Raw genomic sequence first — 12,037 nt, 5'->3', positions numbered from 1 at the left:
ATTGTGTTTTATGATGCTTTAGCGATTTACTGTTTCATCACTCCTGACATATCCGTCTCCTATCCCTCTCCCCTCCCCTGTTATCGTCTTAGACTGTGAGTCCCTTGAAAGCCAGGGTCAATGACTGATTCCTTCCTCTGTGTACTTTCCCAGTGCTTAGTCCAGTACCCAGCACCCAGTAACTACTTAATAAATACTATTACTACCAGTTAACACTCAGGGGGAAAATTATTGTAATTATACCCCTTGAATTAAAATGTAAAAGATGACAAGGATTCTATAAATATCCTTTATAGATATTTATAAAGGGAGGGAAGCGGGTGAGAATGCTGCAAAATTTTTTTACATATTTTATTTTATATAGCGATAGATTTATGTATGATATATAGATTATACATGCATATGTATAATCTATAATTGCGCTTGTGCATGTATATATATATCCTGTCGGTTCCACCTTCACAACTTCACCAAAATTCACCCTTTCCTCTCCAACCAAACTGCTGTCACATTAATATAATCACTTATCCTATCCTGCCTTGATTACTGTATATATATATAGATAGATAGATAGATAGATAGATATACAGTACAGCAGTGAGGAAAGGGTGAATTTTGGTGATGTTGTGAAGGTTGAACCGACAGGATATATATGTGTGTGTGTGTATATATATATATATATGTCCCAGCACAATTATAGATCATACATATACATAATCTATATATCATATATATATGTGTGTGTGCACAAGCACAATTATAGATTATACATGTGCATGTATATATATGGTACAGAGCTAAGCACTTAGAATGAACATCAGGTACCTGAGACTTTTTCAGCCCTGTAAGGAGCATCTAATCTTCTACTACTGAGGAGTTGCTTTTTCTTTTTTTTTTCTGATATTTGAACTAACTTCTGGGACCCTGAGCATCCTTATCGGGTGAGCGAAACCGACTCGAAAAGCAAGCGGAAAATCCCTGGCCCGGCCCAGACGAGTGGGAGTGGAGGGGACCATCCCTCCCGCTGCCTACTAGGCGTGAAGGTGGACGGGAGAGGGTCTGTGATCTGGAAGGGGACTGACGGTCATCAGGGAATCCTTGAGCCCCTGGGCAACCAACACGGAGAGGCGCCTGGGCCTGGCTCCCACCCCCGACCGGAGGAATCAATAAATCCCACTGAATGATTGGCTGATTTCAGGGGTGGGATCAGCGCCTCAGTGCCTGGCCCCTCTCGCCCAGCTCTGGGGGCAATGGGCAGGGGGTGCTCTCAGGTCAGTTGCCCCTGCCCGGCTTTGCCAGCCGTCCTCCCCGCAACAACCCTTTTCGCCATCCGGTACCTCATGGGCAAACTGTAGGCTGACCCTGCTTCCCTCCCCTCCCCCAAGCCAGGCTGTGGGATTTAAGAAAAGAACCCGGTCCTGGAAATCCATGGACCGGGATTCTGATCCTGGCTCCACCAGCATCAGTCAGTCGACGGTACCTGTTGAGCACTTACTGTGTGCAGAGCGCTGTGCTGGGTGCAGGGGAGAGGACGATAAACAGACACATTCCCTGACCACGACGAGCTTACAGTCTAGAGGCGGGGGTTTGCTGTGCGACCTCAGGCTAGTCGCGTCACTTCCCCGGGCCTCGGTTTCCTCATCTGTAAAACGGGCAGTCAATCCCAGCTCTCCCTCCCCTCCTAGACTGTGAGCTTGCTGCAGGCAGCAATATAATAATAATAATGATGGCATTTGTTAAGCACTTACTATGTGTAAAGCATTATTCTAAGTGCTGAGTATGTCTGTGTATTGTTATACTGTACTTTCCCAAGCACTTAGTACAGCGCTTTGCACATAGTAAGCGCTCAATAAATACAACTGAATGAACGGATGAATGAAAGATGTGAGCCCCAGGTGTCTGCCTGGCATCGACCACGGAGCCGAGTCCGGGGACTGGCATGTCGTGAGGGTTTTAAATGCCACAGAGATGATCAGCCAGCACCATGCCCTGTTTGGGTCCTTCTTCGTGGAGATGGGTGATGCCCAGAAGGCCTCGACTGAGGGGCACGACACAACGCCCTGACAGACCTTCCACAGAGCAAGGGGAGTGAGGGTACCAGTAGCAGGCAGGGGCAGAGACGCTTCCATCAGGAGCCAAAGTTGGCCCTGTCCGGGAAGGTGACTGAAAAGGGAGCCTTTCCACTGGCCTGATCAGGTCCCGGTAGCTCACAGTGGTGGGGAATGTGCCTATTTATTGTTCTACTGTCCTCTCCCAAGCGTTTAGTCCAGTGCTCTGCACACAGTAAGCGCTCAATAAATAGAACCGAATGAATGAATAAATCCCACTGGTCCCAGAGAGGAAATGCTTCAGCATCCGGCCGCCGTTTATCGCTCCTTGCTGTCCTGATGGCTTGGATGGGGTGGCTTGGGCCAGGGCTCCTGGTCTCGGACTGAGCTCTGCGCTCAGTCAGTCCGCCCGTCGTATCTACTGAGCACTTACTGTGTGCAGAGCACTGGACTTGGGAGAGGACAACAGACCGATAAGCAGTCACATTCCCTCCCACAATGAGCTTAGAGTTTTGGGGGACTGAGCGAGGGCTCCTGGGGAGTCCCCGGTCACTTCACACCGAGCTGGGCCCGGAACATCCGGAAACATCTCCAGGCCCGGCTGCCCGACGACGCCCGTGACGAAGCCGCCGTGGTGCCCGGGCCTGGGGTCGAGGGAGGGGGTGGCTGGCTGCCCACTTACTTTCGACGTGTGCAAACGCACAGAACGGGCCACGGGGGCAGTAGCCAGTTTGCCGCATGTCGTTGCATTTTGTCGACTTGTAGATCTGGGAACAAACAGAAAGGGAAACACCTTTAGAGTCCACTCGCAAAAGATATGCAGGAAGATACTTCCCGGGGACCCAGAAATGCCTTGGGGGTGGAAGCGGTGGTGGCGGTGGGGGGGGGGGTTCCCTTGTCTGGGGCAGCAGGTTTTGGCCAAAGATATGGAGGTTCACCTGTTGGCCAGAGCTTCTGGCTTTGTGGTGAAGAAAATTGCAGGTGCCCTCTGCCCTCCCCGCGGATGCCCAAAACCTAAGGCAGCGAGCAGAGCAGAGAAATAGTGAGAAGCAGCAGAGAAGAGCGAGAAACAGTGGGGCCTAGCAGATAGAGCCTGGGCCTGGCAATCAAAAAGACCTGGATTCTAGCCCCAGCCCTGCCACTTGTCTGCTGTGTGGCCCTGAGCAAGTCATTTCCCTTCTCTGGGCCTCGGTTCCCTCATCTGGAAAGTGGGGATTGAGAGTGAGCGCTCCATGTGAGACAGGGACTGGGTCCAACCCGATTTGTCTGTATCCACCCCAGAGCTTAGACCAGTGCCTGGCACACAGTAAGTGCTTGACAAATTCCAGTTACCGCTACTTTTGAGAACTGGAATTTTGCCGGGCAAGACCTTTGCTGTGAACCTGTGGCAAAATGTCGACCTAGCGTTTTCTGGGTCATGCGCATCGGAGCCATGAGAGTTCCAACTTCTCTCAAAAATGGAAGAACAGCCTTGTCGCTGGCCCCGGGGATGGAACCCTGCTCTGGGAATCAGGAGACCTAGGTTCATCCATTCATTCATTCAATCAGATTTACTGAGTGCTTACAGTGTGCAAAGCACTGTACTAAGCGCTTGGGAGAGTTCATATAACAACAGATGGACACATTCCTGCCCACAATTAGCTCACAGTCTAGAGGGGGAGAACAGGTTCTTATCCTGCTTCTGTCTCTAGCTGGCAAATGCAGGCCAGCTGGCCTAGTTGATAAAGCACGGCCCAGGAGTCGGGACCTGGGTTCTAATCCCGGCTCCGCTTTTTGTCAGCTGTGTGACCCTGGGCGTGTCGCTTCACTTCTCTGGGCCTCGGTCACCTCATCTGGAAAATGGGGATTAAGACTGTGAGCCCTACATGGGACAGGGACCGTGTCCATCCCGATTATCTTGTATCTACCCCAGAGCTTAGTACAGTGCCTAGCACATAGTAAGCGCTTAACAAGTATCATAACAATTAGTATTGTTATTGCTAAGTGCTGGGGTAGATACAAACTAATCAGATTGAACACAGCCAATGTCCCACATTGAAAGGAGCACTAAGTAAGGGGACACACAGGCGGGGAGGTTTGTTCTTATCTGCAAGGCGGTCCTAGTAATAAAAATAATAATAATAATAAATAATGGCATTTGTTAAGCACTTACTATGTGGCAAGCACTGTACTAAGCGCTGGAGTGGACACAAGGAAATCGGTTTGGACACGGTCCCTGTCCCCACATGGGGCTCACAGTCTCAATCTCCATTTTACAGATGAGGTAACTTAGGCACAGAGCAGTGAAATGACATGCCTAAGGTCACACAGCAGACAAGTGGCAGTGCCAGAATTAGAACCCAAGACCCTCTGACTCTCAGGCTCGTGCTCTATCCACGTCCCCAGATCTGACCAACCTCACCGAGTCGGTGGCGGACAACCCCCCAGGAGGGGAAAAGGCAGGGAGGGCTGCTGGGGTCCGTCCCCTAAGGCGGGAAGCGGAGCAGGGCAGGCAGCCCGGCTCTTACCTCAGGATGAAACTGCTGCTCGGTGCGCGAGTGACAATACTGACAGTTGTCCCCACTTTCACATTTGGAAGGCTCGCCCCACTCATCACCGTGTTTCACGTTAGGGCACGGGGTGGACCTGGCGGGAGGAAAAATAGTTACTGAAAAACAAGAGAGGGAGACGTCACTCACCTATCTCAAAACACCCACGCAGCTGGGGAGGGGGCTCGACCACCCGCCCCCGCACGAGGCTCGCCCCCACACGAGGCTCGCCCCCGCCCCACGCAAATCTTCCACCTCCGACTCCGAACACAAGTCACAGGGACACCCGAGAAGGAAGCAGTGGGGCCTACAGGAGTCAGAATGACTTGGCTTCTCATCCTGCCTCCACCCCACATCTGCTGGGTGACCTTCAGCAGGTCACTTCACTTAATAATAATAATGATGACAATAATAATTGTGGTACTTGTTAAGCGCTTACTATATGCCAGGCACTGTACTAAGTGCTGGCAAATTGGGTTCGACACAGTCCCTGTCCCACATGGGGCTTACAGTCTTAATCCCCATTTTACAGATGAGTGAACTGAGGCCCAGAGAAGTGAAGTGACTCGCCCAAGGTCACGAAGCGGACAAGTGGCACAGCCGGGATTAGAAGCCATGTCCCTCTGACTCTCCGGCCTGGGCTCTATCCACTAGGCCACGCTGCTCCCTGGACCTCAGTGACCTCATCTGTAAAATGGGGATTAAGATGATGAGCCCCATGTGAGGCACGGACTGTGTCCTACCTGATTATATTAACTACCCCAGTGCTTAGTACAGTGTCTAAGCACTGTACTGTATCACTGGATAGCACAAGGGTTGACACCAATCAGTCAATCAGAAATCAGATCAGAACCAGTCTCTGTCCCACGCAGGGGCTCACAATTGAAGCAGGATGGAGAGTGCGATCACATCCCCGTTTTACAGGAGAGAAAACTGAGGTCCGGAGAAGCCAAGTGACTTGCCCACGGTCACACGGCAGGCCAGTGGCATGGCTAGGATTGTTACCCAGCTCTCCCTAGTCCCTGTTACCTAGTCCCCCATTCTTCCTGCTAGACCACACTGCCACCTCGGAGTCCAGCCGAAGAAGCCAGGACTTTGGCCATGGCTCTCACTGTCTGCATCAAGGTTGTTCACCACCACGAGCACGAGATTAGGAGTTCAATCCCAGCACTCCGCATGCAGTAAGTGCTCAAAAAATGCCTCTGGGTGATTGGAGACTTTACACAACCCCTGCCCACAGGGAGCTTACAGTATACGGGGGAAGACGGGCATTAAAATTAATCGCAGGTAGGGGAAATAGTCAAGAAGGAGGATTTGGATACAAGCGCCATGGAGCCAGGGTGAGCATCAAAGACCTTAAGGGGTGCCCGGCCGGGTGGGGAAAGGAGGGCTTTGTCAGGGAAGGCCTCTTGGTGGAAACGGGATTCTAGGAGGGTTCTGAAGAGGGGAGAGTGGTGGAGGTGAAGGCTGAGGACGAGGAAATCAAGGAGGTAAGGTCGGGGTGGTGACTGAGTACGCCGGCGCTCGAGGAGACAAGTGGGCAGGCTTTCAGTCCCTCCAGACCCTAAGCTCGTCGTGGGCAGGGGACGGGTCTGTTTATTGTTGTATCGTCCCCTCCCAAGAGCTTAGTACAGTGCTCTGCACACAGTAGCCGCCCGATAAACGGCACAGTGGATAAAACATGGGGCCTGGGAGTCACAGTGTCCTGGGATCTCATCCCAGCTCTGCCACCGGTCTTCTGCCTTACCTTGGGCAAGCCGCTTCAGTTCTCTGGGCCTCAGCTCCCTCATCTGGAAAATGGGGATTAAGACTGACTGTGAGCCCCCATGTGGGACAGGGACTGTGTCCAACCCAATTTCCTTGTATCCACCCCAGAGTGTAGGGACCATCTCTATATGTTGTCAACTTGTACTTCCCAAGCGCTTAGTACAGTGCTCTGCACACAGTAAGCGCTCAATAAATACGATTGAATGAATGAATGAATGGTACACAGTAAGTGCCTAACAAATTATTATTAGTAGTATTATTAACAAATACCATTATTACTGTCATTATTATTATTATATTAAGAGTAAAAATGATTGGATGAGTAAGTGTTAGGAGGTGACTGAGTGCTTTAAAGCCAACAGTAAAAGGAGTTTCTGCTTGATGCAGAGACAAATGGGTAACCACTGCCTGGAATACAGTAAGCACTTAAATACCATTTAAAACAAAAACAAAACAAAACAAAACAAAAACCAACCACGAAAGCTCTATGTGATCTGAGTTTTACGATTTGACATTCGTAAAAATAGAAGTCGGACGGGTGGGTCACGGGATCGACCCTTCTGTTATTCTGCGGTCAGAGACCAGCGGAGAGCGTTTCCGTGTGGAGAGCCGGCGGAGAGGACAGGAGGCTGTGAGAAGGAGGTCGTTAGAACCTACCCTCCATGGGGCAGTGCCCAGGGACCCACCTGTATTTGAATTTCCTGGGGTTCCGCCTTCTATCTCTGCTGTTGTGATAGTGGGGGCAGGCGTAGCCCTGGCGGCAGAGGCGGGGGGGTTTGGTGCATTGCTCCGTCTTGTAGCCGCCCAAGACAAAGTTCGTGTCTGAAAAACGAAACGAAGGATGAATGCATTCAGTTAATAATAATAATAATAATTATGGTATTTCTAAAGTGCTTACTATGAGCCAAGCGCTGTTTTAAGACCCGGGGTAGCTACAAGGTAATCAAGTTGTCCCAAGTGGACCTCACAGTCTTAATCCCCATTTTCCAGATGAGGTAACTGAGGCACAGAGAGGTTAAGTGCCCTGTCCAAGGTCACAGAGCAGAGAAGTGGAGGGGCCGGGAGCAGACCCCACGACCTATGATTCCCAAAACGGTGTTCTTGCCACTAGGCCATGCTGCTTCTCTTCCATCATCAGTCTGTCAACCACCTTCTTCATCATCTTGATGGTAACTGTTAAGCGCTTACTATGTACCAGCCACTGCTGGGGTGGATACAAATAAATCCTTTTGGATGCAGTTCCCCAACCCATGTGGGGCTCACAGTCATGCTCCCCATTTTACAGAGGAGGGAAATGAGGCCCAGAGAAGTGAAGTGACTTGCCTGAGGTCACAAAGTAGCAGACAAGTGGTAGAGTCGGGACGGGAACCCCTGACCTTCTGATTCCCAGGCCCGGGCTCTATCGCTGTGCGACTAAATAGAATTTATTAAGCACTTATTATGTGCCAGGCAGTGTACTGAGCACTGTAGTAGATACAAGCTAATCAGGTTGGACACAGTCCTTCACTCATTCACTCAATCCTATTAACAGCACACTTACCGTATGCAAAGCACTGTACCTGTCAGTCGGTCAGTCAATCGTATTTATTGAGCGCTTACTCTGTGCAGAGCACTGTACTAAGTGCTTGGGAGAGTATAATTATAACAATAAACAGAAACAATCCCTACCCGCAATGAGCTTACATTCTAGAGGGGGAGACGGATGTTAACAGGAATAAATAAATTATGGATATGTACTTAAGTGCCGTGGGGCTGGGAGGGGGGATGAACAAAGAGATCAAGTCAGAGGGACGCTGAAGGGAGAGGGAGAAGAAGAAAGGAGGGCTTAGTCGAGGAAGGCCTCCTAGAGGAGATGGGCCTTCAATAAGGTCTGAAGCCGGGGAGGTAGTATTAGAACCCAGATCCTCTGAAGCCCTGGCCCGGTCTCTTCCCACTAGGCCACGCTGCTTCTCTTTTCAGGGAAGAGAATAACTGACCCAGATAATTCCTCGCAAACCAGATGGACCAGAAACGTCGAGGCAAATGATGAGGAGGAAAGCATTTTTAGGCTAGTCACATCACAGCCAATCAGTGGTATTTACTGAGCACTTACTGGGAGCTCTGGAAGGTACACTGTTCAAAGGGCTTGAGGGAAAGGGCAACAGAATAGAGTTGCTAGATTCTGCAAAATGGGGATAATAAAAATAATTACGGTATCTGTTAAGCACTTTACCATTTTTTCATGGTATCTGTTGAAGCACTTACCATGTGCCGGGCACTGTACTAAGCACCGGAGCAGATACGAGCTAATCGGGTTGGACACAGTCCCTATCCCACACGGGGCTCGCAATATAAGAGGGAGAGGGAACAGGGCTTGAAGCTCCATTTTACAGTTGAGGAAACTGAGGTGCAAAGAAGTTAAGTGACTTGCCCAAGGCCACGCGGCGGACAAGTGGCAAAGCCAGGATGTGAATCCAGTTCCTCTGATTCCTGTGCCCGTGCCCTATCCACTCGGTACCAACGCAGCCTCTCTGCAGTTCACCTTAGTGCTTAGAATACTTAGAATCAGTGTGGTCTTGTGGAAAGATCATAAGCCTGAGAGTCAGAGGACCTGGGATCTCATCCCAGCTTCGCCGCCTGTCTTCTGCCTTACCTTGGGCAAGCCGCTTCAATTCTCTGGGCCTCAGTTTGCTCAACTGTCAAATGGAGATTAAATACCTGTTTGCCTTCTTACTTAGACTGTGAGCTCCCAAGGGGATAGGGACTGTGCCCAACTTAATTAACTTGCATCTATCCAGCACTAACAACACTGTTCGACACACAGCTAGGCTAGTGCCTAACAAGTACCATAGAAAAGCGCTTGACACTAGTAAGAGCTTAACAAATACCACACGATTTAGATAAGAGATGCCTCTAGACAGACTGTGGAAAAAAGTTAATTCTGAACAACTAAGTACTTAGTACAGTACTCTGTATAGAGTGGGCACTTGATAAATACTAATAATAACAAGTACGGCACTTGTTAAGATCTTCTTTCTTGTCGAGCACTGGACTAAACACTGGGGATGACACAACATAATCAGGCCAGGAGCAGCCCCTGTTCGACATGGGGCTCAGTCTAAGCGGGAGGGAAAACAGGGACTCAATCCCCATTTTACAGGCCAGGAAACTGAGGCATAGAGAAGTTAAGTGGCTCGCCCGAGATCACGCAACTTGAGAGTGGCGGAGAGGGATGAGAACCCAGGTCCTCCGATTCCGAGTTTGTGCTCTTTCCACTAGGCCGTGCTGCTTGTTAAGTAGTTAGAGGTTAATGAGTCCACAGAGATTTCATAAATGGGCAGGTGTTCCAGATGGGGAGGTGGCTGAAAGAAAGTAAAGAGGGAAAGTAAGAGGGAAGGAGAGACGGAGGGGACAGAGCGGGAGACAGGAGAGAAAGGGGAAGGGAGAGAAAGGGGAAGGGAGAGAGAGAAAAGAGAATGGAGAAAGAGAAAGGGGAGAGAGAAGAGAAAGGGAGAGAGAGGAGAGAGAGAACAGAGAGAGAGAAAAGAAAACGGGGAGAGGGAATGGGGAAGAGAGAAAAGAGAGAATGGGGAAGAGAGAATGGGAGAGAGAAAAGGGAGAAGGGGAAGAGAGAAAAGGGAGATTGGGGGAGAGAAAAAAGAGAAACAGGGAGAGGAAAAACCAAAAAAGGAGGGAAAAGAGAAAAAGGGGAGGGGGATTGAAGGGGGGAGAGAGAGAAAGGAAAGGGAGAGGAGGGAGAATAAATCCCTAAAAGTGGGACGGTTTGCAGAAATACACAGAGCTGTGTAAATGAGTGAGCGGCCATAAGCATCAGTGACAAACTGATGACAGTGACAACAACAGACACATTCCCTGCCCATGACGAGCTCTCAGGTTACAGTTCCGTTCGTCCCAACACGACTGAGGAAATGCGGGCACGGAGGGCAGGGTCCTCAACTGGGGAGGGCGGGCATTACCTTGCCACCGGGGGTCCTCTCCGATGATTTTCTCGATCATCGCTTGGCTCGCTAGGACTCCGGGTTGCAGGTCCGGGGGGCTCTCGCCGCTGCCCAGCTGGCCATTTTGTAAGGCTTCCTGGGCCTGAAGTTCCCTAGAACCAAAGAAGCAAATGGATCTTGACTACGTCCACCTCAGTGGCTGGGGGGGGGATGATTGGGAGAGGTGGTACGGCCTAGTGGAAATCAATCCGTCGATGGTATTTATTGGGCACCTTTTCGTTATATTATTTGTTAAGTGCTTACTATGTGCCAGACAGTGCCCTAAGCACTGGGGTGGATACAAGTTTATCAGGTTGGTCACGGTCCCTGTCCCACAGTGGGCTCACACCCCTAATCCCCGTTTTATACATGGTGCAACTGAGGCACAGAGAAGTTAAGTGACTTGCCCAAGGTCACACAGCAGACAGGTGGCGGAACCGGAATTAGAACCCACTTCCTCGGACTCCCAAGCCCGGGCTCTTACCACTAAGCCCCGCTGCTTCAATTACATTAATATCCGTCTCCCGCTCTAGACTGTAAGCTCACTGTGGGCAGGGAATGTGTCTGTTATATAGTGCTCTCCCAAGCACTTAGTACAGTGCTCTGCTCAATAAATAAGACTGACTGACTGAACCCCCATTTTCCAGAAGAGGTAACTGAGGTATGGAGAAGTGAAGTGACTTGCCCAAGGTCACAGAGCAAGAATGTGGCAGATTTAGGATGAGAACCCAGGTCCTCTGAACTCCCAGGCCTGGGCTCTTTCCACTCAGCCATGCTACTGCTCACTAGGCCATGCTCCTTCTTGCTTACCATGTGCAGAACTCTGTACTAAACACTGCAGGAAGAGTATGATGCAGTATGATGATGTAGGGAAGCAGCGTGGCTCAGTGGAAAGAGCCAGGGCATGGGAGTCAGAGGTCATGGGTTCTAATCCCGGCTCCGCTGCTTGTCAGCTGTGTGACTTTGGGCAAGTCACTTCACTTCTCTGGGCCTCAGTTACCTCATCTGTAAAATGGGGGTTAAGACTGTGAGCCCCAAACAGGACAACCTGATCACCTTGTATCCTCCCCAGCGCTAAGAACAGTGCTTGGCACATAGCAAGTGCTTAACAAATACCATCATTATTATTATAATTCTGATACAATGGACACACAGTAGGACTGTAAGCTCCTTCACTCAATCAATCAGTAATATCTACTGAGCGCTCACTGCGTGTAGAGCACTGTACTAAGTGCTTGTAGGACAGCCCAAGATGATAGGGCTTGTACTTCGATCCCTGCCCACACGGAGCTTACAGTCTACAAAGGGAGACAGTCAGTCAATCATTTGCATTTATTGAACGCTCACTGTGTGCAGAGCATAAGCACTTGGGAGAGGACAATACAACAATATAACAGACAGATTTCCAGCCCACAATGAGCTTACAGTCTAGAGGGAGAGACAGACATTGATAGAAATAAATGACAGATACGTACATAAGTGCTGTGGGGCTGAGTGGGGGGAGGATGAATAAAGGAAGCAAATCAGGGTGATGCAGAAGTGGGTGGGAGAAGAGGAAAGGAGGGCTTAGTCAGGGAAGGCCTCTTAGAGGAGTTGGGCCTTCAATAAGGCTTTGAAGGGAGGAAGAGTCATTGTCTGTCAGATATGAGGAGGGAGGGCATTCCAGGCCAGAGGCGGGATGCGGGCGAGAGGGTCGACGGCGAGATAGATGAGATGG

At 50.2% G+C, this 12,037-nt stretch overlaps 1 protein-coding gene across 5 annotated transcripts in view; it reads right to left on the bottom strand.

Annotated features, from left to right (window-relative positions):
• Window positions 1-12,037, bottom strand: part of UNKL (unk like zinc finger) — a 63,677-nt gene that overhangs the window by 30,626 nt on the left and 21,014 nt on the right. For all 5 annotated transcript variants that reach the window (XR_005455383.1, XR_005455382.1, XR_005455384.1 and 2 more), the window contains exons 4-7: window positions 10,300-10,433; window positions 7,030-7,165; window positions 4,556-4,673; window positions 2,731-2,815 (exon numbers count right to left, since the gene is read on the bottom strand). Coding sequence is in view for 1 of the 5 variants with exons in the window: in XM_038763477.1 (XP_038619405.1) it covers window positions 2,731-2,815; window positions 4,556-4,673; window positions 7,030-7,165; window positions 10,300-10,433 (473 nt within the window). In the remaining 4 variants the exon portion in view is untranslated. The remainder of the gene's footprint in view (window positions 1-2,730; window positions 2,816-4,555; window positions 4,674-7,029; window positions 7,166-10,299; window positions 10,434-12,037) is intronic.

The sequence above is a fragment of the Tachyglossus aculeatus genome, chromosome 21 (genome assembly GCF_015852505.1).
Source record: "Tachyglossus aculeatus isolate mTacAcu1 chromosome 21, mTacAcu1.pri, whole genome shotgun sequence".
In the NCBI taxonomy this organism is placed as follows: Eukaryota; Metazoa; Chordata; class Mammalia; order Monotremata; family Tachyglossidae; genus Tachyglossus; species Tachyglossus aculeatus.
This window is presented reverse-complemented; position numbering and strand designations above follow the sequence as displayed.